Here is a 25,528-nt window from a genome sequence, read left to right as displayed (position 1 = left end):
CACAGGATGGGAAGAGGATCACTTGTAATCACTTGGGGTCTGGGGAGGTCAAAACAGAGGGAGAGAGAAATCTTTTGAGGATATTTCAGAAAGTCATGTGAAGTCCAAAGCAACATGAATGCATTTTCCAGGGGCCTAGATCAACCACTACCTGTTATATTTTTAACCTGTAATATTTTTCCTGTTTCTTTATGCCTTCCAGAAGAATCTGTTAGAAGAGCTATCTAACTGCACCCAATAGAATACTGTTGGTTGTTATCAGAAGCATTTACTTTCTCTGTGCAGCCTGAGAAGATGCCAGAGGTGGTAAACTGCCTGTGCCAGTTGACTGTGTATGTTTATTTTATTAAAAAATAAGTTTATTCTGCTCTCTTTTCAAAATAAAAAAAATGACACAGCGTACAAGAGAGCACTTCACACACGCTATCTTGTTAGGGCTTATCAACTCATCTTAACATTATTGTGTTTAAAAAATGTATACAGAAGCAATATCCTCAGTGAGTGCCAAATGGCTGCTTTCTAATATAATGACTTCAAATGCAAAACAAAACCATTTAGGGCTGCGAATAAAACAGGGCTAAAAGCCAACTCAACCTTTCTGAAATAATCTACACCTACCTTCTAAAATCTCCCAAATTCTGCAGAAAGGCAAAAAGCCACAGTGGTAACAATATTTATTTCACTGGATCAACCTAGAGGGGGGGGGGGGCTTCACAACTGCTTGTGTAATTGCAGACTGAACCTAGCTAAGCTTTAATTCTGCAGTTCCTTCCCTTCAAACTTGTCAACAATGGAGTTCCTATCTTCATTTGTGTACAATGATATTCAAAAGAGACCTGGCTTAATGAGTGAGGGAGTGTGTGTCTGCTTGCCCTCCAACCAGTAGGTATTATAATCAAATACTGGTTTCTACTGACTTTATCTAGTAAGTGCCATCAAGTCACAACTGAATTATGATGACCTCAGCAAGGGGCTTTCAAGGCAAGTGAGAAGCAGAGGTGGTTCGCCATTGCCTTCTACTTCAGAGCCTTCTTTGGTCATCTCTCATCCAAGTACTGACCCTGGTTAGCCTCTGAGATCAGAGTCTGGGCTATACCATGCCTCCTTCCCTCTCCACTTCACCTAGTGCATCACCTAAAATTAATTTTCAGCTTTCTTAATGTAAGAACTACCATACTTTGCTTCTGCTCTGTAGGATACAAGGAACTGGACAGTTCTATGTGGTGCTAAGCAAACAACTGATTAACTACTAGATTTTATATTCTCTAGGAGGGAATAGTCCTTTTTATTTTGATTGAACGTCCCAGTAGCTTTTGACATACCATGAAAACTGTTTTGTACCTAACACTGCCTAATACAATTAAATCTGCAATATATCCTTATTCTATTTTAACTATTTCCGATTCGGGCTTTTCTCCATCGTGTCCCAAAATGTAATTTTTCTCTCCCGCCACACATTTTTTCTGAACATCTAGCCTGATGAAGCATTAGGGGTAACACTCAAAAGCCTGCTCACTGTCTTGTTATTTTTTATTAGGCTTGACCAAAATATATTTCAGAATTGTGGATTTCTCCCAATATTTTTAGGACCAACATGACAAACTGTAACTCGTCTTGCCCCACTTTTTCTCAAAATTCAGAGAGGTGATATACTCTGGAGGCATGTTTTATTCTCCAACTGGAAAACGTTCTTTTCAGAATGCGGAAAAGCTAATTACCACTTGCTTTGTGGCATGGGAAGGAGACCAGCTCAGAACAGTGACTCATACAGAGATAAAACAGGCACACTCATTTTAAAAGTGGGTAACTATGCCTCATCTCTTGGGGAGGGGGCTACAGCCAGTGTGGTGTAGTGTTGGACTAGGAACTGGGAAAACCAGGTTCAAATTCCCAATCATGCCATGCAAGCTTGCTGGTTGACCTTGGGCCAGTCACACGCTCAGCCCTGACCCTGGCTGGTATTTGGATGGAAACCCTCCAAGGAATACCAGAGTTGTGACGCGGAGGCAGCCAGACCACCTCCAAACTTCTCTTTTCTTGAAAACCCTATGGGGTCACTGTGTCAGCTGTGACTTGACAGCAAAAAAAAATGAAAAAAATGAAAAAAATTAACAACCCAATGCAAAGACACAGCAGAGTTACACGTGTTCTGCAGAGGATGAATCAGCAGAGGAGGATGGAGCATGCAGAGATGTAGTGGGAAGCCTCCTGCATGGGTTAGCACTCTGACAACACAGTAGCCAATCATTGTTTTCTCACAGTACACCAGCAGTTGACTCGTGGCTCGTAAGTGGGCCTGGCAGGCAGTGTGGGAATTAATAAGTCTATGCCACTCTCTCCTGATGCCATCCACCTAAAGGCCATAGCCCTTCTCCACTTAGCCACTGCAATGCCACTGTTTTGGAGATCCCTCCCCCCCACCCGCCCCAATTAGTGCGGTTTCTCAGCTGGGCTGTCTTTCACCAAGCATCGGCTTGTTTCACTGAGTGACCTTATTAGTACTGATCATGTTTCTAATAATATCTGACATTGTAAGATGGCCATCTGCTGCAGCATTTCACTTTCTCCCCCCTCCTAAAAAAACAGTGAAAGGGGGTTTTGTTTGGGATTCCCCCCACCAATTAAAGAAAGCAAAACCATTTTTAAAGACAAGTCCACAAACTGCCAATACATTTCATGAAAGAGATTGGCCCCTCTTAAATTCATATCTGCTGTAATTCAGCCACATCAAAAACAACAAAATTGCAAATCTGATTTAGATCCCTTGGTTGGATCCAGACTAAACTGGCAATTTCCACTGATTCCCCCTTCTTACTGCAAACTCCCCTCATGTCATGACTCAGGGTTCCCCAACTTTCAGGAGCCCCATTTTGTGGTGATCATGGGCCGCAGTAGGAGAGAAGAGGCAGGAAAATCCTATTTTGCCAGCAGAAAATTTAGTCCAACCCCCTGTGTGTTATGCTAAATGTTGGAAAGCTGGTGTATGTGGACACACACGTTAAGATTCAAGATGGCTGGTGGTAAGTGATGGAACATTGACATGATTTCTTTCTGGATAAATCTTGTGATCAAGGCTTGTGCTAAATGACCAGATTTCCTCTTTGCTTTCAACAGTTATCAGGAAACAATGGCATTTACCATATATCATGAGACAGTCATTTCGGACTCACAAGAACTATCAACTCCCTTCAACACAAGATCCAATTTCACTTTTGTTTCCATCACATACTGGTAAATGACATTAAGGGTTTTGTCAACAGAGGGAAGCTCAGCATGGTACTGAATCACTACCTACCTCTTTACCCACTGCAAACCTATTGGACGTCTTTGTTTTTTTCTTGAAGCATATTTTTACTGACATAAGGGATAGAACCTTCTTTCCATCTTTTAAAAAAATGAAAGCCAACAATTTTCGAGAAGCTGGACCTTGTGGTAAGTACCACATTCTTTGTACAAGATAAAGGGACATGAGGGTTCCTTTCCCCTTCTCTCTCTCACACACACACATACCCACGCATGCACATGTACGCATACTCAGAATCTTCCTTGTGGCCCATGATCTTCATCTTTCCCCGACACTACCGAAAATCTGCCACTCTTCATCCTGACCAAGTTTAACGATCTTATCTAATCTCCTTCTGCCGGGAACCTGGGCTCTGCTCCTCCGATAAGAAAAAAAGAAGGCATATTGTGCGTTACAGAACAATTTTCAAGAAGCCTGAGCTCGGGAGCAAACTAGTCGTCCTTTATAATAAGAAATTTCGGACAATTAAAGCCACAGCAAAGGGCCTTCATTTGATGGAAGAACCACATGGTACTCAGCGGCATCATTAACCCAGCACCATAGACAGGAAGTAGCAGGGGAGGCCAAGAATAGGGCCCTCAAGAACACACAGGTGTGGTTTACAACCAGCCCAGGCCACTGGTTTTAGCATATGTATCCCAAGATGTATCCCAAGGAGCCTCGTGGTGCAGAGTGTTAAGCTGCAGTACTGCAGTCAAAAGCTCTGCTCACGACCTGAGTTCGATCCCGACGGAAGTTGGTTTCAGGTAGCCGGCTCAAGGTTGACTCAGCCTTCCATCCTTCCGAGGTCGGTCAAATGAGGACCCAGCTTGCTGGGGGTAAAGGGAAGATGACTGGGGAAGGCACTGGCAAACCACCCCGTAAACAAAGTCTGCCTTGGAAACGTCGGGATGTGACGTCACCCCATGGGTCAGGAATGACCCGGTGCTTGCACAGGGGACCTTTACCTTTTACTTTACCTATCCCAAGATGCAATTCTCTGGATCAGTTGTTATTATGCTTTAGCTGTTAGAATGTCACATGGTTCCTTTTAGGCGGTCTCCAGGACCAGGACAGGATACTGAGGGCCTTTTACCAGGGAAAACCACTGATGAATACCCTACTAAATCTTGCCTCTTTCTGCCCCAATTACAACAATATGCTCATATTGTCAAAGGGAGGGCATTGGAGTTGCAGCCTAAAGCCTCCTAAGTGACCTTGTGGCACAGGTAAGATTTGAATCAGGGATCCTCTCGGATCACAACTCCTAGCCAACGTGCTGCACACCTGAAGGAGATGGCCTGGGAACTCCATCCAGAAGAACTAGCGTGAGAAGTGGAGGGGAAAGGAGAAGGGTTGCCAGATAACCAGTAGCTGTTGCTAGGACCATCAAGGCTCCATGTCACTGGCCTGGTTGTCAGTTAAGACTCTGCTGCCCCACACAGCGGCCGTAAAGAAAATGGACTGCAAAGAACAAAATAACCAGAACAGTGGATGACAACATAGCCAAGTTTAAGAGTCACTGTTCCATCCGATGCAGCTCAGTGCCGACACCTGCTTTCTCCCCACTCCAGAGCCCCCGCAAGCCTGGGGGGGAGGCTGATAAAAAGGGCTTTTTACAAACAAAGCTGTATTTAGTCAACGGAAGATCTATAAGGAATCTAAGCAAGCAAACGCCTGCCGTTCAGAAAGGGATGGCCGCCACACCAGCTAACATGACCTGTTATTTTCAGAGCTTATCATTACCTTCTTTAAAGAGCAGTTTCACGACAGCACCCCTTAAGGCTTCCACGAAGACGTGCATCTCAAAGGGAGTTTACACAAAGACAGGTGAAGAACAGAGAAGCAAGCACATGCTGAATATTTTATGCTCCTTTGGTTTTGAGGAGGGAAGAAAGGGAAGACAAGGAGAGCCTCAGGTGGTTGCAAAGGGAAAGTATGTTTTAGATCATAGGGAAGCAAATTCTGTACGCTGCATCATTATGTTAGAAGGGATTTTGTGGGTGCTACCTCTGGTAGCAATTGGCTGGGATGACATGATGTCACAGAGAAACAGCATGGCCTAGGAAATTAGAGGCCTAAGACATTAACAAGCCCAGCAAAGCAATGGGCTTAGGAAATGGGGGAGAGGAAAGGGGGCATTGCAGAAGAGCAAGAGCAAAAGGAGAAACGAGGCAGAAGGGAGGACTCCACATTGCCTGGAGCTGCAAAGTTGGGGAAATCACATATCTATTTGAAACAAACCAGCCAGATCTTCTGGCTTCAACCATCTAGTTTATAGATCTCACAGTAGGAACAAGAGTATGGCTTGCCAACACCCAATATGCTTCAAAGAAATCTTGCATTTTGAGGAGATTCACAGCATATTCACACCTGAAGACTTTCTAGTCTGTACAAGCAGGAAGAGTGTAAGGAAATTATTAAAGCCAGCCAGTGGAGAGTAGTGCTTCAAGTGTCAGACGATGACTAGGGAGACATGAAGCTCACTGGGTGACCCAGAGTCCGTCTCTCTCTGCCTAACCTACCTCACAAGGTTGATGTAAGGATAAAATGGAAGGATACCAGCATACTGCCCTGACTTCCTTAGGGCGGGATAAAAATGAAAAAGAAAAAAACCCCGAATAAAACTCAAATACAAAACACAGCAACTTTTTTGCATAAAATAATTTCTTGAAATCAATAGTTTTACCTAAATAGGCTTGCTGTTCTTAGTTTTGTTGCATTGCGCACATTTTATGGTGCCCCCGGCAATAGATTTTATTGGAAAAGCTGCTTAAGCAGTGCTCCTGAGGAATGTAAATAACATTTCAGCTAGCTTTATTTATTTAAAATATTTATAAGCACGTCTGCCTCCTAACCAAGTTGCAGACCTCAACATTCTGATTCCCTACCCAAAATAAAACACTAAGTGGGGTGGGGGGAGGAGAATAAACCCTCCTCATAAGATTAAGCAGTAACAGACCAAGGCTGACATCACAGCAGGCAAGGTAATGGCAGCTAGAGCTAGCATGGAAAATCTGGGCCATCAGAAGACATGCGGCCATAGGAGAGAGGTCAGAGGTTGAAAATGAGAGAATGCTGGGGAGATTCAATGACATGCTTCATTACACCTACGAGCCTTTTGTGTGTATGTGTTTAAATATGTCAAATATTTTACATTTTAATTTGTAACTAAGATTCTGTGTGTACTTGACAACCAAAGCTAACAAATTAACTTCTTTCATAAAAGAAAAGGCATCTCTGAAGAATCAGACACCTAGTACAAAATGCAGACTTCCTGAAAATCTCAAAAGCAAACACATCTTCCTATAATGGCATTGTTTTCCAGAGCTGTTGGCCTCCTATGAACCACAATTTTTTAATGTAATATATTTTCCACCTGCCTTTCTCAGAAAAGCAGGCTCAAGTTGGATGAAAGAGTGAGATGGATAAATCATTCTACGTACCAAAAACAATTAATATTTAAACCAATCACACTATGTGTCAATGCAACCGAGCCATTTGGAACCACCTAGATTGGGGTTCTGTATTCTCTCTTGAGTGCCAGGGTTGTTGTGCAGAGGAAGGCAATGGCACACCGCCTCTGTTAGTCTCTGGCCTTGAAACCCTAAGGTCTTACCCAATAGATGATTCTTCACCCCCCTCTACATGCCATCTTTGCCAGAATTATCACCATATTTTATTATTTTAACTTTTTAATTTTTATTCAGAGCTGATCTTGTACCGAAATAAAGATGTGATTTGATTTGAAAACCCTAAGGGGTTGCCATAAATCGGCTGCGACTTGACATCAATTTACACATACATTCTCTCTTCTTCCCCTGTCGACTTGTTGTTGCTCTTGCAATCTTATGAAAGTGTACCACTATGAAATGCACTTTCAGTTCCCCAAGTTAAGAAAAGATGTACAGGATGATGGGCTAAGCAATGGGAGCAGTAGGTAGTCATGGCAATCCTAATGCAGCCCAACAATCATCAGGTATAAAACTGGAGGCTGAACTAATCCAACCAAAGGATATATGCCTATCAAACAAAGGTTATATGCCTATCAAACAATTTGATTCAGCTCTAAGATACATATCTTGGAATTAAACCAGATTCAATTCTAAAGTTGTGTACCTTCGAAATGAAACACATCCAGCACTTTCAAGTTCTACCCAATCACTGGAAAAAGTATCTTTCCAGAGGCAGATTTGGAATTTCAGCTGTCATTAGTGGTAGTACAGCTCCATAAATATTCAAGCCCAACAACACAAATTACCCCTTTCTACTTCACCCCTTTAAGGTGCTATTTAGCAGCTTATATCCTGTAGTAAGCCCCACAAACAACCTCTTTTTGACAAGGAAAGCAAAGATACAGTGCAAGACAAGTGTTCTGTGTGCACACTTTAAAAGCTAAACCTGCCCTTCTCAAAAGTGTTGTATTTGCCACATCCTGCTATGACCAAAACTATGAGATTACTTACAGAATTGGCAGCTTCAAGCAAGACAAATTATCAGAAAAGATAGACGTCCTGAAACCTCATGTGTCAAAGATGTGCCTTTGCAGCATGCCAAATTGTACTGTATGTGAAATGGATGGGGGAAGGGTCGCAAACCAGAATATTGCTGTAAACTTTCTAAACTGGAATGCCAGACCTGTGCCCACAACCAGAAATCCAGACAGCTTCAGGTCCAAGACAATGCAGACTGAAACATCAACGTACTTGCCATGAGAATCTAAGTTATAATCAAAACCAGCTTGCCTTTCTCTTGGCTTTGCTGGGTTTCCCTGAGATTCTGTCATGGGCTCATCAGCAAGATGACTAATTATGGAGGACAAGCTTCTGTGAAAGATGTCTGGATCCCCACAAATCTGCTGCAATCTACAGCTAGAAGGGAATCTTGGATATGCACAAGTCATTTTTGTGGATAAGCAGTAAGGACAAACAGATCCACACGGACTCAGTAGAAATTATAAAGCTTTCCTATGCTGCATCAGAATACTGGACTATCAACCTCAGCACTGTCCACTCTCACTGGGAGGGTCTGTCTGAGAACTTCAGGCAGAGAAAGGACTTTTCAAACACTACTCCCTGAGATCCTCTAACTAGAGATACCAGGAACTAAATAGGACATCTTTGGCAGCAATGGTAACTCTTGGTTAAAGCAGAAGAGCATAACAGTAGATTGGTGTTCATAGTACACGAGTCACCTAATACCGAGTCAGACCATTGGTCCATCTAGATCAGCACTGCCTATCTGACTAGCAGCAGCTTTTTAGGGACTTACTTTAGTCTTACTTGAAATATCAGGGGATTGGACCACTGCAAAGCATGTGTGCTAGTGCTGAGCCACAGCCACTTGGGGCATGAATATTGCCTGAAGATTGCTGAGCAAGAGGAAACCCTGGGCCAGAACTGCATGATCCTCTAGAGATCACTACAGTTTGGGTCCTTAGAAAACCCCTCCTGCCAAAAGAATCTCTATTGTGTTTCTTACTGATAAGAGAGAGTGTTAGTTTGCATCCAGGAAGGGGCACAAACATTTCCCAAACTCCACCTACAGAACAGAATAATATGCATTTTATGACCATTAATGAAGTGACATTTATTTTAAAGAAGGCATAAACTTCCCAACTAGGATCCTTGAGCTCTCTTAGGACCCCAGGTAATATGCAAGCTTTCCTTTAGGTGTGACTCCAGATATGAGAAAGATTTCTCTGTAACAGGAATTTTTCAGGACAATACTTATTCACCTTCAGCTCACGACTGTTCTGATGTCAGGAGCTGCAGGGCTCAAACTAGAGAACTCCACAGACTAATTACTGGGTCCCTGCTCCCTATGTTGCCAGGGTTACTGACTGAAGAAGCACATCAGGAAATTCAAGCTGGCACAGTCACACTACAGCCCAGAATCCTCTTGGGAACAGGTGACATCAATGGGCCAACCCCATGCCATTGCCTGATATAAAGTTCCCAGACTGGCAGCCGCCCCTACGTCTGAAAAACTGTCTAATGCTCAAGGAGCGCTGGTGTAAGCATCACCGAGCATCACCACTGAAGCAGAGATTGACAAAACTGTATCGAGTCATCTAACATCAGATGTTTCTCAGTGCTCAGATATTTTACCAACAATTGCATCAAATGGATCAAAACGCCATTTTGCGTTCCAAGTTGCATAAGCACACGCCAGATCCATGTGGTGGAGGCAAACCCATTGGAGCAAGTTGGCAGAAAAGCACAACATGCATGCTACGTGCAAAGCATGCGATAGCGTGTGTAACAGCAGAGAGCTCCTGAAATATTCATGTCGCTTCTAGCTCGGTGCGATGGTAATTTTCCCTTCTTAGTTTGCAAGCTTGTCCCCAGAACACCCCCTCCAGCAACAAGGGCCAGCTGCAAATGTGCAGAGAATATAGGTTGCAAGGAACTGATATCCAGCTATCTATACATAGAAAAACACCTCTCCAAGAAAATCAAAGATTCTATCAGATCTATCTGACTTGTGCCCAATCTCGTTCAGGCTATGAGTGGCTTCTAGCATAGCTCCCCTTTGCTGGTTATATACCGAATAAAGGTTGTCTGTCTGTCTAACATAGCTCCCCACTATGTGAGATTCTTTTACATCTTTTTCTTAGTTCAAGGGAGCACCAGATCTTGAATCCTGTGGATATTTGTGAGAGCAAAGATGTGTGTTATATAAGTAACACAGGGCTGCCAGCAAAAATGGCAGTCCTGTGTTGATTTCCCCTCTTCCTGCATCATAGTGCGTCAAACAAATTGCCTTGCATCCCACACAACTTTGCTGTGTGTCTCAGCTCATCCTACACTTCCTCGGCTGCCAGCAGCAGAAAAATGCTCAGCATAATGATGTCAGGGCACAAGGTCAGTAGTGCCACACATTTAAAAAGGGAGGTGAGGGAATTGCACAGGACCACCATTTTCACTGGCAGCTCCACACACCTTATAATATGTAGTTCTGCTCATCCAGAATATCCAGGACAAGATACCCGTTCCTTATTAATTTATCTTCAAAGCAACGCTGTGAGGGATGCCAGATTGAGAGATAGAGCGCACTTCAAATCAGAACAGACGTTTCATGGCTGAGCAAAGACTTAAATTCCTCACATGCAAGAACAACACTCTGCCCCGTTCTTTCTTCATTTTGCAAGACCTGTTTGACATGGCTGTATCAGCTACATCAGGATTCCCCAACCTTGTTGAGCCTGCAGGCGGTACTGGAATTTTAGACACCTCCATGAAATGGCTGCCACAGCTGGTGAGACTAATCACAAAATGGCTACTACCACAAGGGGGTATGACCAATCATAAGTTGCTGGAGGTTCCACAAAATGTTGGTCAGTTCCAAGCCAAGTGCCCTCCTACTACACAGGCACTTAAATCCAAGTAGGCACAGGTGCAAAGGTGATGTCCCTTGGGTTCTTCTAAACAGTGGTTCCCAAACTTTTTGAGTCATGGAGCACTTTTCAGGGAGAAATTTGTCACGGAGCACTAATTTTCACCTAGCACCTATATACTAAACTGAATGACAGTAGTATTTTCTTTCCAATCTCTTCATGGAGCACTAGGAGATGTTTCGTGGAGCACCAAGTGCTCCGTGGTGCACAGTTTGGGAACCCGCTATACTGATGATACGTTGGAAAGCCAGAATCAGCTGTATAGTTTGAAGAAGAGATGCTCTTTGGTTTCTGCTCTTTGTGTGAGTGCCCACAGAGAGGGGTTTCTAAGACAAGAGATGTAAGAAAGTCTGTGTCCATGGCCAAGCAAGCCAAGGAGGCACAAGTTCTGAGGCATCTGCCCAGGGTGAACTCAGTGTGGTGCTAGTCAGGCAGCTCGTAGGGAATGATCCAAAGTTTTTTTCTGTTCCAATCAGACCCTTTGGACTTTATCCCCAAGAATCAGGAAGCATTTGGACACTGGGATATGCCACTTTTGGGACCACTGAGCTACATCTTCCGGAAGGGCTACTTCCAACTCTAAGCTTTTGCACTACAGAGACTTTTCTATGTCTCTTTGACAAAAAAAAAAATCTAGAGTAAGATACTGAATCAGTGTAATGTGCAATGTTTAGAGGGCTGGACTAGATCCAAGGAAACCTGGGTTCAAATCTCCATTTTGCCATGCAGCTAACAGGATGACTTCGGGCTTCTCTCTCCCTTGTCATATTTCACAATGTTGTTATGAGGATAAAATGGGAGGAAAGAATCGCATATACTGCTCCGAGTTCCTTGTACAACATATAAATGTGACAGATAAAGGAACTCTCTCAATTTAACTCTTACACAGCAAGCTGATGCTCTAAGGCCATAAGAACTGTACTGTCCAAAATGGTAGACTATCAAAACATGGATATGCCACAGAGAAAAGTAAAGAATATTTCCATACTTTATTCTTTCACATTCAGGGCTGGGTGCACTTAGAATCCTTATACGGCTTTCAGTGTTCCAGAGCATCACATACATATCATCACAGTAATTCTTACAACAGCCCTGTAAGGGCTAGCCAGCACTACCAACATCCAGACACTGCCTTGTGCTGAGATAAAGCAGCTCTTCTATAGCTACAGAGTGAGTTTGGGGCTAATATGAAATTTAAAACTGACATCCAGTTCACAGCTCAGCCTCTTAACAAATATGCTATGCCTGCTAAAACAAAATTGATTGGCATGCCTGAGCAGCCGATCTCTTTCCTAAGAGCTATTAACATTCATTAATGGCTACTAATGGCTTTTTCACTGAGATAATAATGAGGATCTGTACACACATAAAACGGACATCAAGATTTCTCCCCAACTTTACCCAGAGCAGCAGTTTGCACTCTGGTGTACTGCAAGAGGTACAGTAATTAAATAATGCAAAGGTTACTAGGAGCCCAAAATATCCACTCATACAGAGGTGTCTGCAACTCTGTATTCATCTCTCTCTGCACCAGGGGTATGTGTGATTCAATCACTCCTGACAGAGACACAACATAATTACATACCCTCAGAGGAAGCTACCCTGATATATCTCTACTGCGGGCTTGTATCCATCCAATCAGGCCTGAGGTAGTATACTGGCTTACTTCACAAGGTTGTTGTAAGGAATGTGAAGCACTCTGCATACTCCATACAAATGCTGTTGTTACGCTCAGAGCAAAAGCTCATGCAGATGCACATGGAACTCTTCTGAATATGTGCTCTTTCATACAACAAAGCATGTTTTTTTTGGGGGGGGTGCAAATGTGAAATGTGCTTCTACTTCTAGTGCAGAAGCGGGGAGGGAAACATCCATCAGCTACCACCACTCTGGGAAATACTGACCTAGAATGCTGCAGACTCACTACAATTAAATATTGTCACCTGATCCTGCTTTCCTCCCATTTGCTGTGTGCGCTTTTAAGGATCACTGTCAGTTCAGTCACCTTAATTGCACAGCTCTACCAGGTTGAAACATGATCTGAAACATGACGGAGGGTTGCACTGTCATAATTGCCACTGGTTTTTTTCGCGTAGACATAGAGATCTCTGAGCAGCTGTCTGCTTTTCCCATCAGATGGCAAGTGCAACCAGGCATCCATTACAAGCAACACACATCCCATAATCCCCTCCCCTGAAGATTTCCACGCCAAAAGACCCAGAATGCCCCTCTGCAAGAAAAATCCAAAAACAAGAACAAAATCTACCTAATGCTGTTCCGTAAGTCCTCCTTGGTGGGTCAGGTACAACCGTTTCCAAATAAGAAATCAGTGAAAGAAAACTAACATGTTCCGGGATTAAACAAACTAGTTTGGTCACTATGTTGGAAGTGACCCTTACTGGACTCAAACTGGATCCTCAATCAAAATATTTCACTGATGAGTTATAAAAGCAATACAAACGTTAAATCTTATCCAAAATATTTGTGCTTCTGCTGGCCATGGTTCAAAGTCGTCAAGGTCACAGCAAAACAAAACAAAAATTATTATTATTTAAACAGCAACAAAATGACTTTAGTTCAAGGAGCTGGGAACTGGCTATTGAATCCATGTTAAGGAGAGCAAAGCTCTGCCTCCTGTATCTTTTGGCAAATTTTGTGTCTGTGCCGTCAAGTCACAGCTGACATAAGGTGACCTCATAAGGTTTTCAAGGCAAGAGACGTTTGCCTCTGTGTGGGCTGAGAGAGTTCTGAGAGAACTGTGACTGGCACAAGATCACCCAGCAGTAGGGTTGCCAACCTCCAGGTAGTAGCTGGAGATCTCCTGCTATTACAACTAACCTCCAGCTGATAGAAATCATTTCACCTGGAGAAAATGGCCACTTTGGCAATTGGGCTCTATGGCACTGAAGTCCTTCCCCTCCCCAAACCCCACCCTCCTCAGGCTCCACCCCAAAAACCTCCCGCCGGTGGTGAAGAGGGACCTGGCAACCCTACCCAGCAGGCTTCGTGCGGAGGAGTGGGGAATCGAACCCAGTTCTCCAGATTAAAGTCTGCCTCTCTTAACCACCACACTATCCTGGCTCTCTTGTGACAAACTACCTCCAGAGAAACCACACACACAAAGTAGAGGGACAACTATTTCAGGCTAAAATCTGGTACCTTAACTGGCACACATGCAAGCATTCTTAGTGCCCTGTGCCAATTTCAGTTAATTTATTTGTTTTAAAATTAGGTTTCTATCCCGCCCTCTTTACTTTTATTGTTATTACGGTCACTGACCAGAAAATACATATTCACATATATAAAACATCCAAGTGAAGACGGAAGCAATTTTCGACAGTACAACACAAAAGAACTAATTCACGATAATCTACCCCTCCCTTTCCCAGCACAAACCGGGTTTAAGAGTTTTTCCAAAAACAAAAGCAAATCAGAGCACAGATTGCCTCTTCTGCAACAGTCTATTTGAAACTGTGGTCCTGTTCTATTCATTTCTTTTCTCCTTCCCAGAAGGGGAAGAGGCAACAGCCAGGCATCCTTCCATCAAGCCTGGATGTTGCTCTAGCTTGCCCTCCTTCTAGCTATCAAAATGCCATTAGCATTGCCAAATGGTAGATAGACAACAGCCAGGAATATTCCACCATACCTGGACATAATATAAAATATTCTATTTTAATTAACAATATTAGCTTCTATTTGTATTATTTGAAAACATACCCGTTTTTAATTGCTGTGATCTGCTTTTGTACCTATTTTTTTCCTATGCAAAAATGGGATAAATTAAGGTTTCACAGGCTCTGTCAAGCAGACCTTTTTCATTGTGCTTTAGGTAGCCCATGCGTGAAGATTGTGGCCTGCTTCCTTCTATATTTTTTGCTGTTAATATATTTGCTTTTAAATTTATGTACACTTCTTTGAGTCCTGTTGATTGGGAAGGAAGCAGGATATAAATATATTAATTAATGTGACGTGTGTGTGGGAGAACTTCTCAGCCGATTGTGTTCTTCAGCTGTGAGGGGAAAGCTATTTCTGCTATCAAGACAGCTCACAACAGTAAAACCAATTAACACGCCAATCCAAATTAACCATCTAAAAATCCAAAATAAAATTTTTGTTAGAGGAACAGTAAAAATCATCAATCCATCATATGCTCAGAGGAATAAAGTGTTTTTATCTTGGCACCTCACAGATAACAAGGCTGGCAGTAGGCAATTACTTCTATCTCATGCACACGCCTTCTTACAAAACTGAGTACGGGTAATTCTAACCAAACCTATCCAAATTCATTTGATTTAATCAGTTTATGTATTTATTCAGCTTAAATCTGAATAAATTCTGCATCATATATAGTTTTCTAAAGCTACATTCCTGATTGTAGGGTCAACAAGGGTTTGACCATGCACATAATTTAGGTCAAATCTCTGTACACTCCAATTCTCTCCTTGCAAGCGAAGGCGGCTAAGCTGAGTAAGGCTTGTACGTTTCTAAGCGTTCAAAGTTTTTCCACCTGAAAAGCAATAATGCTGTGTCTACTTCCGGAAAAACCAGCCACACTTGAATGACAGCCAGCAAACAGCTTAGCCCTTTCAATTCTACCTCCCATATCCCTTCCACTAAGACGGCCTCAAGGTGTATCCCTGCTCAAATTCCAGGTAAGCTAGCAAGAATGCTCAAATTCTTTAAAATGGCTCCCTTGATTTTGACAAAATTTTGCCATTACTAAAGATCTGTCCTACAGTCATCGCTAAGTTGTTTTCCTCATCTCAAACCTCATCTCTGCTGATCTCAGCAACTAGATTTTCTGACCTCCACATTTCTTCTTCATTTCTCCATAGGGGTGAAAGCTATAACTTCACCCAGACCTTGATTCTCTTTCTAGTGTCTCAGATGACATAGATCAACTGATTCTCAAGGACCTAAGACTCTTACCACACAGGTTTCCCTTCCCCTCACAAGATGTAATTTAGGACCACATCAGCAGAGCTGCCCCTACTGTCTTCCTCCAGCTGCCCCTACTGTCTTCCTCCAGGCCCTGCCCTGACTGGCAATCTGACTAGCAATCCTCAAGAAAGCAAAGCAGAAGAGTTGAAGGAAACCAATTCGATGCTTCCCAGAAAAGCAGGAAGATAATTGTGATATGCAAATATTCTCCTTGATCCTCTCTGGGCTGAGGTTTTTCCTCCCCATCTTCTGAAAGTCAGCACCTTCCTACTGCTTCTAGTCCCACTGAATGAACTTCTGGTTAGGCCGGTGGGAGACAAAACCTTCAAACTGTGCCTAATTACATAGTTTTCCTTTATTGTCTACACAATGAGCTCTCCTTTTCAAGCACAACCAAATACCGGCAAGAAATGAGATAAGCAAAATTAAGAGAGACTGATTTATGGATGGCTGAAGGACTTCATGAGTCCTTCTGGCAGACCTCCAGACCTATTTCTTTCCACAGACCCCTTTATTTCTAAGAAATTTTTTTTTCGGGGGGGGGGGGAATAATCCAATCTAAACAAGAACACAGATAAACACAATGAAATGAAGTACTCCCAATCCATTAAACACTACAAAAAAGAAAGGATTGTTCTCAGTGCTATCTCAGTAACAAAGCAGGGGGATAGCCGGTGAACAGGAATAGAAACTCTTACAAGCAGCTTGTAAGAAGAGGGTAAACTTTCATTACAAAAGAAAGGTTCTAGTCTCTTGAGGCTGAATAATAGTAAAAGGATTTCAGTGATTTGGGGAGGGAAAGTAAGGAGAATCCCACTTAAGGAATGGCTGGGCTATTCAGCCCGCCTTGGGAGACTAGGGGGGTTACCGCACTTTGTATTCCCAGCGATGTATTAAGAGTTTGAAAATGTTATAAAAAGCATCGGTTTAAAAGGGTTTTTGGATACCACGGCTTATAAATGGTTGGAAGACGTCTTCACAGCTAAAGGGGCCAAACAAAGTGCGAACAGTATTTTTATAACGTTTTCAAACTCTTAATACATCGGTGGGAATACAAGTGCGGTAACCATGAGGGCCATGCACCCTGACCTCAGCTGGGCGAGACTGAAAATGGAAGGAAACTATGACAAACCGCCTGCAGCAGGTGAAATTATGAGCCATGGTGGCCCAGGACCCAGTATTCTGTCCACTGCCCAGACTGGAGTGCCACATGCAACACCAAAAGAGTCCACTAACACATCCAAATCAGGAGCAGAAAGGAGGATCACATTAATATTGCCTAATCCATCTGTGAAATTGCTCAAAGCCACTCAGGACAAAGAGAAGCGTGAAGATATCTAGGTTTCTTTGTGGTACCCAGCATTAAAGAAGAAGAGTTGGTTTTTATATGCCAACTTTCTCTACCACTTAAGGGAGACTCAAACCGGCTTACAATCACCATCCCTTCTCCTCCCCACAGCACACACCCTGTGAGGTAGGTGGGGCTGAGAGAGCTGTGACTAGCCCAAGGTCACCCAGCTGGCTTCATGTGGAGGAGTGGGGAAACAAATCCAGTTCACCAGATTAGCCTCTGCCGCTAATGTGGAGGAGCTGGGAATCAAGCCCGGTTCTCCAGACCACCGCTCCAAACCACCGCTCTTAACCACTACACCGGCTCTGAGAATACACTGCACACCCTGAAACACACTTGAGAAGGTATATATTTAAATCCAGACCGGACTCAATGTAGCCAGTGCGAGATAGAGGCTGAAACTGATTCAGAAAGAACTGGGTTCAAATCCATGAAGCAAACAAACTAGGTGACCTCGGGTCAGCCACATTCTCTCAGCCTGGCCATATTCACAGGATAGCTGGGAGAACAAAAGTAGGACAGCCCCCATGTATACTATACCCTGAGCACCTTAGGCAAAATAAAAATACAGCAAATAGATCAGTCCTCCACAAATTAAGCTCTCTTCTCTGAAGGGCCCACAAAGTTCTAATTCAAGTTTTGCTACAGCCAAATACAGTTTTAGCAACTTCAGGCAAGCTATTGCCTCTTTGCCTCAGCCTCCTGAAGAGGGATTACTCACTTACTTTACAGAGCTTTCTTATGGAGTAGCAAGACAATGTATGTGAAGCAAACTGAACACTCTTAATCACTATGTAAAAATTTAGTGTGAACTAGGGTAGGCATACTCTCACACATTTTCTCTACCTATGAGCCCATCTTCTACCAAGTCAATCCACTAGTCCATTTTGCCCTCAATGTTATCCGCTCTGATTAGCGGAGGCTCTGAAAGGTATCAGACAGAGGCCTTTGCAAGCCCTGCTCCCAGAAAGCCTTCTGAATAGAGATGCCAAGACCTTTTGCATGCAAAGCACACGCTGTACCACAGAGCTATGGCCCCCAACGCCACTGGGCGGAGACAGATGTATGCTGGCAAAGGAAATTCTTCCTGTCCTACGTTTGGATAAATCAGCCAAATGACTGATGAAGCAAGCAATGCAGTCTTAATGCAGTCTAACACAGTAAGATCCAGCAAGACAGGTGTTAAGGCAAGCCTTACCTTGAGGGAGTCAAAGCAGGCGATAACTCGTCCATTTTCCACATGGCAACTCCGTGACGGGTGAGCAAACTTGCACTCTGTGTCAGACCGAGAACAAGTACCTCTCTGAAATTCTCGACATACTTCTAAGGTCAGCCATTTTGTATCACGAACCAAAGAAACGTTCATAGCCATGTTTTTTTTTTTAAAAAAGCACGCACACCCCAAAAAAGAAAAAAAATGAAAATGCAAGCAACTGCACCCTTCTTTAGGAGAACAGTGCTGATGATTTTAAGAGGGGGGAAGGGTAAAAAAAAGGTTTTTAAAAAGTGAAGAAATAACTAACTTGTTGCTTTGGTAAAATTTCTCTTCTCAGCACTTAGGTTTCCATTAAACTCAAACTGTGTTTGTTGAAAACAAGGATTAACATAAAGCCAATCATAAAATAGAAATCTCATCAGAATTAACTGAAAAATTAAATTAGAGGCCAGCTCCTAAAAGTGCAATTGTCAAAGTTAAAATAGAAATGTTTTATATATATATATATATGTGTGTGTGTATATATTTTTATATATATATATATATATGTATATGTATATAATATTTTGTGCCACTGCCGAAATTATTATTTCAAAATAACTGGCAGACTTTTTCAAGGGATTCTGTGCTCTCCAGTTACTGGTTTCAGTTATTCTCACCCAAAACAAGAAAACAAACAAAAAAGCTGCTGGCAATGCTCCAGTTGTGGGATGATCTTGATGTTGGAGGGGGAAGAACTCCAAACGTTCTGACTCCTTCTTGCGTCTACAAATTGATGGAGTTGCAAGTATTAAAACGAGAGGAAGGATTTCCTTTTTCTTTTAAAATAGAGTTTGCAACATAATCAGGAGGGGGTGATGGCTGAGAAAATTGAGCGTATAAGGGGAAGGGGGAAAAAACCAACCAACCAACCCCAGATGGATGAGTTGCTATTAGGGTGTGAACTGCAAGCAAACGCCAAATTTAAAAAAAAAAAGTTGGAGGGGAGTGAATATATATGTATAGAGATATATATATTTAAAAGCAAGCGAGGCAAAGCCCTAGACAGAAATCCAAGCAGCGGTGGCGGCGGCTTCAAGGAAGGCACTTTTCAGCAACCTGCAGGAAAGAAGAAACAGAATCAGCTAAGCCAAAGCAATCTCCACCCCTGGCTTCCAGCTTTTGCTTGGAGAAGAAACCAGAAATTCATTTTAACAAGAAATCTCCAGATACTGACAGTGCGGTGTACTCAAGTCAGCCATTGTAGATTTTTTTTTTTTAAGAGAGAGCGAGAGAGAGAGAAAAGAAGGGCATTTCCTACACGGAGTTGCGCATGGTAGGAGGAAGCAACCAATTACATTTACCGTTGCAGCAGAAAGTCTGGGCAGCCATCCAATAACAAAGATTGTTTCATATTGATCTAATTCTGGCAGACATTCTCCCTTGCTTTCTCTCTCTCTCTTTCTTTCTTTTCAGCGCCCACTGCACAGAAAATGCCTCCGCCTGGCGTCGCGACGGCCGGCCTCTGGTGTATCCATGATGTGTCTCCGGGTTTCAAACAAGAAGAAACCAGCACGGGCTCCTTTCTGAGTACACGACTGGCACCGGGAAAATGTGGCACTAAGCTTATCTTATGCCACAAATCCCTTAGCACCATGAGACACTTTCATTGGCAAGGCTAGGGTGCGAGAAGGAACTATCGGTTTTCTCACCCCCCCACTTCCCCCGCCCAAACCCTCTCTACCGCACTCCTCTTGTAACCCGGAATGGGTGGTGGCAGCATGCCATGATCAGAACGCAGCTCGACAGAAAACTGGGTGGGGTACCTTGGCCTCAGCAGACAAAGGATAAATTAACTCCCCTTCTGTTCTTTTCAACATACTATAAATCCTGGGAGGGAAGAAGTGTTTTGTATATTTAGGTCTAAAGGGTGGAAGATTTCTTTCCCCCTATCAAGCAAAGGTTAGCAAATGGAAGCCTAGATATTGCCTGTTTCATGTACAAAGAACTCAAGCAAAAGGAACTGCCACAGGCTCAGCTCTGTCTCACCCATTAACTGCTACATGCCCGTCATGAATTATGTTTAACCCACTGCTTGCTAAGAATGATGCACACAGGATAACTGCAGGCACAAGCTTTTGCTGGAAAGGGTTTCTTGTCCTGATGAAGTCAAGAGAAGGCTGCCAGTGAAACAGGAGGAAGATTCCTTTTCTTTTTAAAAAATAACTCTTGTTTACAGCTGTACTTTGTAGCATCTCCAATTACTGGGATTTCTGACCAGTTGTATTATTTCAGTCAAGGAGTTCCTTTGAGAAAGAAAGAAGCAGATGAGCAAAGCATCCCCAAACTGCTGATGGGGAAGCAGTGCCTGCTCTAAAAATGGGACAATACTTGTCTACCATCACGAAAATTGTTTTAATATAGGTCTTGTAAGACTGCCAAAAAAAAAAGCACGCACAGTTAGCTGAATCAACCAAGATGAATGGGGATGCCATAGTTCGTGAGATGAGTTTATGTTTTGATTTACTACCAGTGGCCTCCTATAGAATTTTTGGGGGTGGGGGGTAGGGAGACTATGACAGAAATAAGACAGTCTTTTCAGCTCCGCCCAGAAGATGGGCCAAGGAGACTATCCACTTTTGGACAGCAGAACCTGGACAAACTAGTTGTTCACCAAGGTTCTAGAGCAAATGCTTAGAGAAGGGGAAGACTACTACAGTGACATGACAGTATTACAGTGACACCTTATGTTTTCGTTATGGAATGCTAAACCTCAGTGATCAAGGTTCTAGTTACACCACAGACTCATGTTTTGGCCTGCAGAATATTGCTACTTTCAGAATAACTTTGGCCATGAAAAAACACACACATCAAACTCAGTTGACTTTCTATTTAGTTGAATATCATGTATCTAATTATCATATATCTAATTCTGAACCATGCCATAGAGGATATGAGCTCTCAGCTGCCATTTTGGAGGTTACTAGACAACCCCAACAATATTGCTGAGCCTTTCGAACCTTGGGGTCTGTAAAGTAAAACATTGGGGGGAGGGGTGGACTTGGAGGCCAAACAACCCTGGAAAAGGTCCCACCCCTCTTCCCTGTCATGTCCCCTGATGGCAGAGGACTCACTGATGACAGATCCAGCTGTGACCACTCATTACCCACACAACTTGGCCTGGTGGTGGTGGCCACCATACATCTGGCTAGACTTTTCCCAGGGAAAGGCTCCAGTGGAGGGAAGCAGGGAAAGCTGAAGGTACGGGAGGGCAGATAAATGTAGGCTGGCTGGTGGGCAGGAAGGAGAGAAGGAAGCGGGAAGAGGCTATGGGGGGCTGTCAGGGAAGGGAAAGATAAAATAGTGGGGGAGGGGATACAGGGGGAAATGATATGTCTCCTGCAAGTCGTTGCAGGTCCCCCACTTGTAATATGCTAATTCTGAATCAAGGCTGATTTATCCTACAGGTTGCCCGCCCTCAGCCTGGCTTGCTGGAAATGAGGGCGGGCTATAAATTTGAAAAAATAAATAAATCCTCTGTGACTGTTGGAATGATGGCTTGCATTGCAGCCCTTCTTATTGTTTATCTGGTTACCATTTGTCTGTGTTACTTACACAATGAAAGATTTTTTTAAAAAACACAACAACTTTGGACACAACACAACAGTCACTTCCATTAACAGTTCAGCAAACATCCCAATTTGAATTTGGAGCTCCTGGGCTGCCTTCTTCCAATCAGCACCAGAGGAGCTGATGGCGTGGAACCGACATTGTAACCGACAGCTCGGAACAAGCAGGGCACAGCCCCACAAACAAGCTCATGCAGGCTGTGGACGGGCGAGGACAACATGGAATTTTCTTAGGAATCACGCCAACCCAATTGAAAGAAGACAGGATGGCTTTTATCGGGAGTCTAAGAACATTCTTCCAAGCAAGAGGCTTTAATGGAAAGCAAGCTTCTGTTACATCTCTGCTACATCACCTGGCTACTATTAGCCTAAATTTGCCACATCAATCAGTGTACGGAGATGGGCTAATTTAAGGCTACCCCTTAAAGGTCCCTTTCAACCAAAGCATTTTACATGCTAACTGAATTCCCTCTTTCAGTTAAAATTTTTGTTTCTTCATCTACATAGGTCACTGTATCCTACAAGGACCAGAGCAGGAAACCTTTTAATCTTATCTCAGTCAATAAGCCCATAAAGTAGACCCAGTGGCTAGAACGCCATTCTAGGACTAGAAAGAGTGGTGTTCAAATGCCAGCTCTGCCACAAAGTGACTTTGGCCCAGTCATTCTCTCTCAGTTAACCTACTTCATAGGGTTATTGGGAGGATAAACCAGAGGACAAGAGTACCATATATACCACCCAAGGTACCTTGGAGGATGACAGATCATTAACATTCCCATTTGGAAAAAAGCGACTGATATTCGCCCCTGGCCTCCCAATGGGAAAGATGGGGGGCTCTTGAACTAGAAGTTTCACCAACGGCACAAGGCTCTGATGTAATATTATTGCCACTCAGCATGGCACAACCTCCAAGACAGATGTTGGCCACTGCTGACCCCTGTCCTGTAGAACTACTTCCTGAGCAGGCCACAACCATTTTCCTACATGTTACCTCAACTGCTGTTGAACGCTGCCCAACCCTTGTTCCTATCTATGCACTCCATTTTTACCCCACCCTTCCAGGTTTAAGGTCACCCAATGAGCTTCACAGGTAGCAACTCGCTCACCCATGTCCTTGTCTTACTCTCCCATCCTCAGAACAGATTGTTCACTAGGTAGTCCCTAACTGGGTTGACCATGGCTTGTTATCTGAATTCTATGGCCACTCATGGCTCTAGGCCATTAACACAGACTGCCTTCAACTGGCAAATGAAACTCAGCAGGACTATAGCCATCTTCGAACCTAAGCCTGACAGATGCACATCCAAAACCTTTTCCACAGGACCACACAGCTCTTAATAGCTGTCCTAACAATGCATGTAATTAACAGAGACATGCGATGCTAAATATTATGAACACAAAAAATTAAACAGCTCAGTTTGGACCAGTGTATTTTAAAGGCCCATGTATAAAGTTTGACATGTGCCTGCCTTGCAGACTTGGTAATCTGCTCCAAAACCTGGGCTGAAGGCCCAAAACAAAACAACAAAGTCATTAAAGCAACATGACAAACCAAATCTTAACACAAAGCAAAAGGCACAAACCAAAAAGTGCTTAATCCGTGCCTAGTTGAGGGAAGCATTTTCAGAATAAATGTAGGTGGCTAGAAAGCGTGGACCCATGCTAAATGCGCCCATCTGGCTCCCAAGAGACTCAGTCAATAGACACAAACATCAGCCTGAAGACTAAAGGTCACATTAAAGATGCTGCTGAGTCTAAGATGGGACCCAGAGGCAGGCAGAGCAGAAGCCCACTCCATAGGCAGTCAAAGCCCGTCTTAATTTCATTTCCCCATCACTAATCCCTATGCAGCCACACAAGTGCACATGCACACTTTGCAGTGGTTAATGGATTTCATGGCATTTTTCACCAGGCAGCCAGCTAGAGACATCCTCCCTCACCTTGGGCTCAAAACAATGCAGAGTGTGGGGGTGGGGAGGTGGGGGATACACACATCATATTTCCTGGGGCATTGACCCCATTCAGGAAGAAAAGCTCCACCCAGGTGACAAAGGAAGAGGGCTGCACTTGTTTTTAACAACATGCAGATAGTATGTTTCTGAAAACAATGTCTTACAAATAAGAACTTCCATACAACCCATAATGCACATTTTGCATTTAGATATAGGCAATATGAATGTTTTTGTCTCCAATATCATGGCATCCTCTCCATCCTCTCCTCTCTAAAGCTAAAATGTTCAGAATTTGAAAAACAAGTAAGGTTTTGGACACAATTCAAGGAAGTCTGACAGTTCATCACTAGTCAGAGTAAATCCTCCTTCTTCCTCATTCCTCCAACCATCCCCCCGTTGCCCCCCTCCTTTCATTATTTATCTCCTAGATAGTCTGTGGTCCTGTGTCCACGGCTTCCTGTACTCTTTTGATCAATGTTTTGTTAGTTCCATGACATCCATAATCCTCCCTCCCCCCACTTTCATCCTCCTCAGCCCAGTTTTCTCCATTTCTACTTTCCTTCTGTAATATCACAGCAGAGATCAACCAATGGTCAGGGAAACTCAGAGACAGAAAAGTCACTGACCCCTGGTTTTGCTCCATTATGGAATGCAGATCCAACAAGAGATGGATTGACTCTATAAAGGAAGCCACGCCCCTCAATTTGCAAGATCTGAGCAAGGTTGTTAAGGATAGGACACTTTGGAGGACGTTGATTCATAGGGTCGCCATGAGTCGGAAGCGACCTGACGGTACTTAAAACACACACATTCTCAAGAACAATACAATTTAATTCCTTCTCCCCACCATTACCATTTGGATTGAGGATTCTACACTCTCTGAAACTCAACAAGTTAATGAGGTTTGGGGTGAGAGTGCTTATTTACTGGTCACGAGCACCAGTTGTGGCCCAGATGCATTTCACTGCAACTCTTTAAATCCGAGGTTTCAAACCCACGTGTGTCAGGACCTCAAAATGGTGCCTGTATGCTGAAGGGCAGTTGGAAATTATATACGATGTCTGTGGCGAGAGGCAACAATCGCTGACTGTTAAACAGCTTCTCCTCTTTGCATGTCTAAGCTCTCTTGCGCTCTCTCTCACTATCTCAATTAGAGGAAAATGCATTCCTCTTTCAAGTTAAACCAAAGGAGCTATTATATTAAAGCAAACACTCTGTGTGCCTGATTAGACATTTGGAATATTTTTCTTCATGAACATTCTGTACCCGGACACTCCCCCCACCGGGGGAAAGTTTACTTAATTTAAGGTAGACCTTTGGCAGCTTAGGGGTAATAAAAACACTTTTGTTCAAGCTGGCTCCCCATAAAAAGACTTGTGCCTTCCTGCATGCGTCTGAGAAGTGTCCAAGAAAGATCTATTCACAGGCAGGTGGTGCCAAAAGCATGCCTGTGTGGCAAAGAGTCAACTGCAGCTCAGGATATGCAACCAAGGCCAGACCTGAGAAATCAGATCACTTGCCACAGCTGTAGCTCAAACGTGCTGTATGTTCACTCCAGATACTGCTGACATCCAGAAGCGTTGGCCACCAGTCTGGTTTGCCAGTCTCTGAGGAATGCTACATTACCAACGCCCTTTGAAAACTATCTGCATCCTTCTTCACTCTGAAGCAGCAGTAGCGAACACACGAGGTGAAGGGAAAAGGGAAGCATCACTAAGTTATGGACATATTTTTTTGCTTCAAATGTTTTTTGGGGGATGAGTTCATCACAGGAAAAA

At 43.4% G+C, this 25,528-nt stretch overlaps 1 protein-coding gene across 5 annotated transcripts in view; it reads right to left on the bottom strand.

Annotated features, from left to right (window-relative positions):
• MBNL3 (muscleblind like splicing regulator 3) overlaps nt 1–25,528 on the bottom strand; it is a 98,527-nt gene that overhangs the window by 48,416 nt on the left and 24,583 nt on the right. For 4 of the 5 annotated variants that reach the window (XM_056859373.1, XM_056859374.1, XM_056859375.1 and 1 more), the window contains exon 1: nt 18,173–18,346. The exons of the other annotated variant lie outside the window; for it this stretch is intronic. In XM_056859373.1, coding sequence (XP_056715351.1) covers nt 18,173–18,346 — 174 coding nt within the window. Of the gene's footprint in view, nt 1–18,172; nt 18,347–25,528 lie in introns of those variants that run through there. 5 annotated transcript variants of the gene reach the window in all.

The sequence above is a fragment of the Euleptes europaea genome, chromosome 13 (genome assembly GCF_029931775.1).
Source record: "Euleptes europaea isolate rEulEur1 chromosome 13, rEulEur1.hap1, whole genome shotgun sequence".
In the NCBI taxonomy this organism is placed as follows: domain Eukaryota; kingdom Metazoa; phylum Chordata; class Lepidosauria; order Squamata; family Sphaerodactylidae; genus Euleptes; species Euleptes europaea.
Note: the sequence above shows the minus strand (reverse complement) of the source record. Positions and strands in the feature narration are given on the sequence as shown.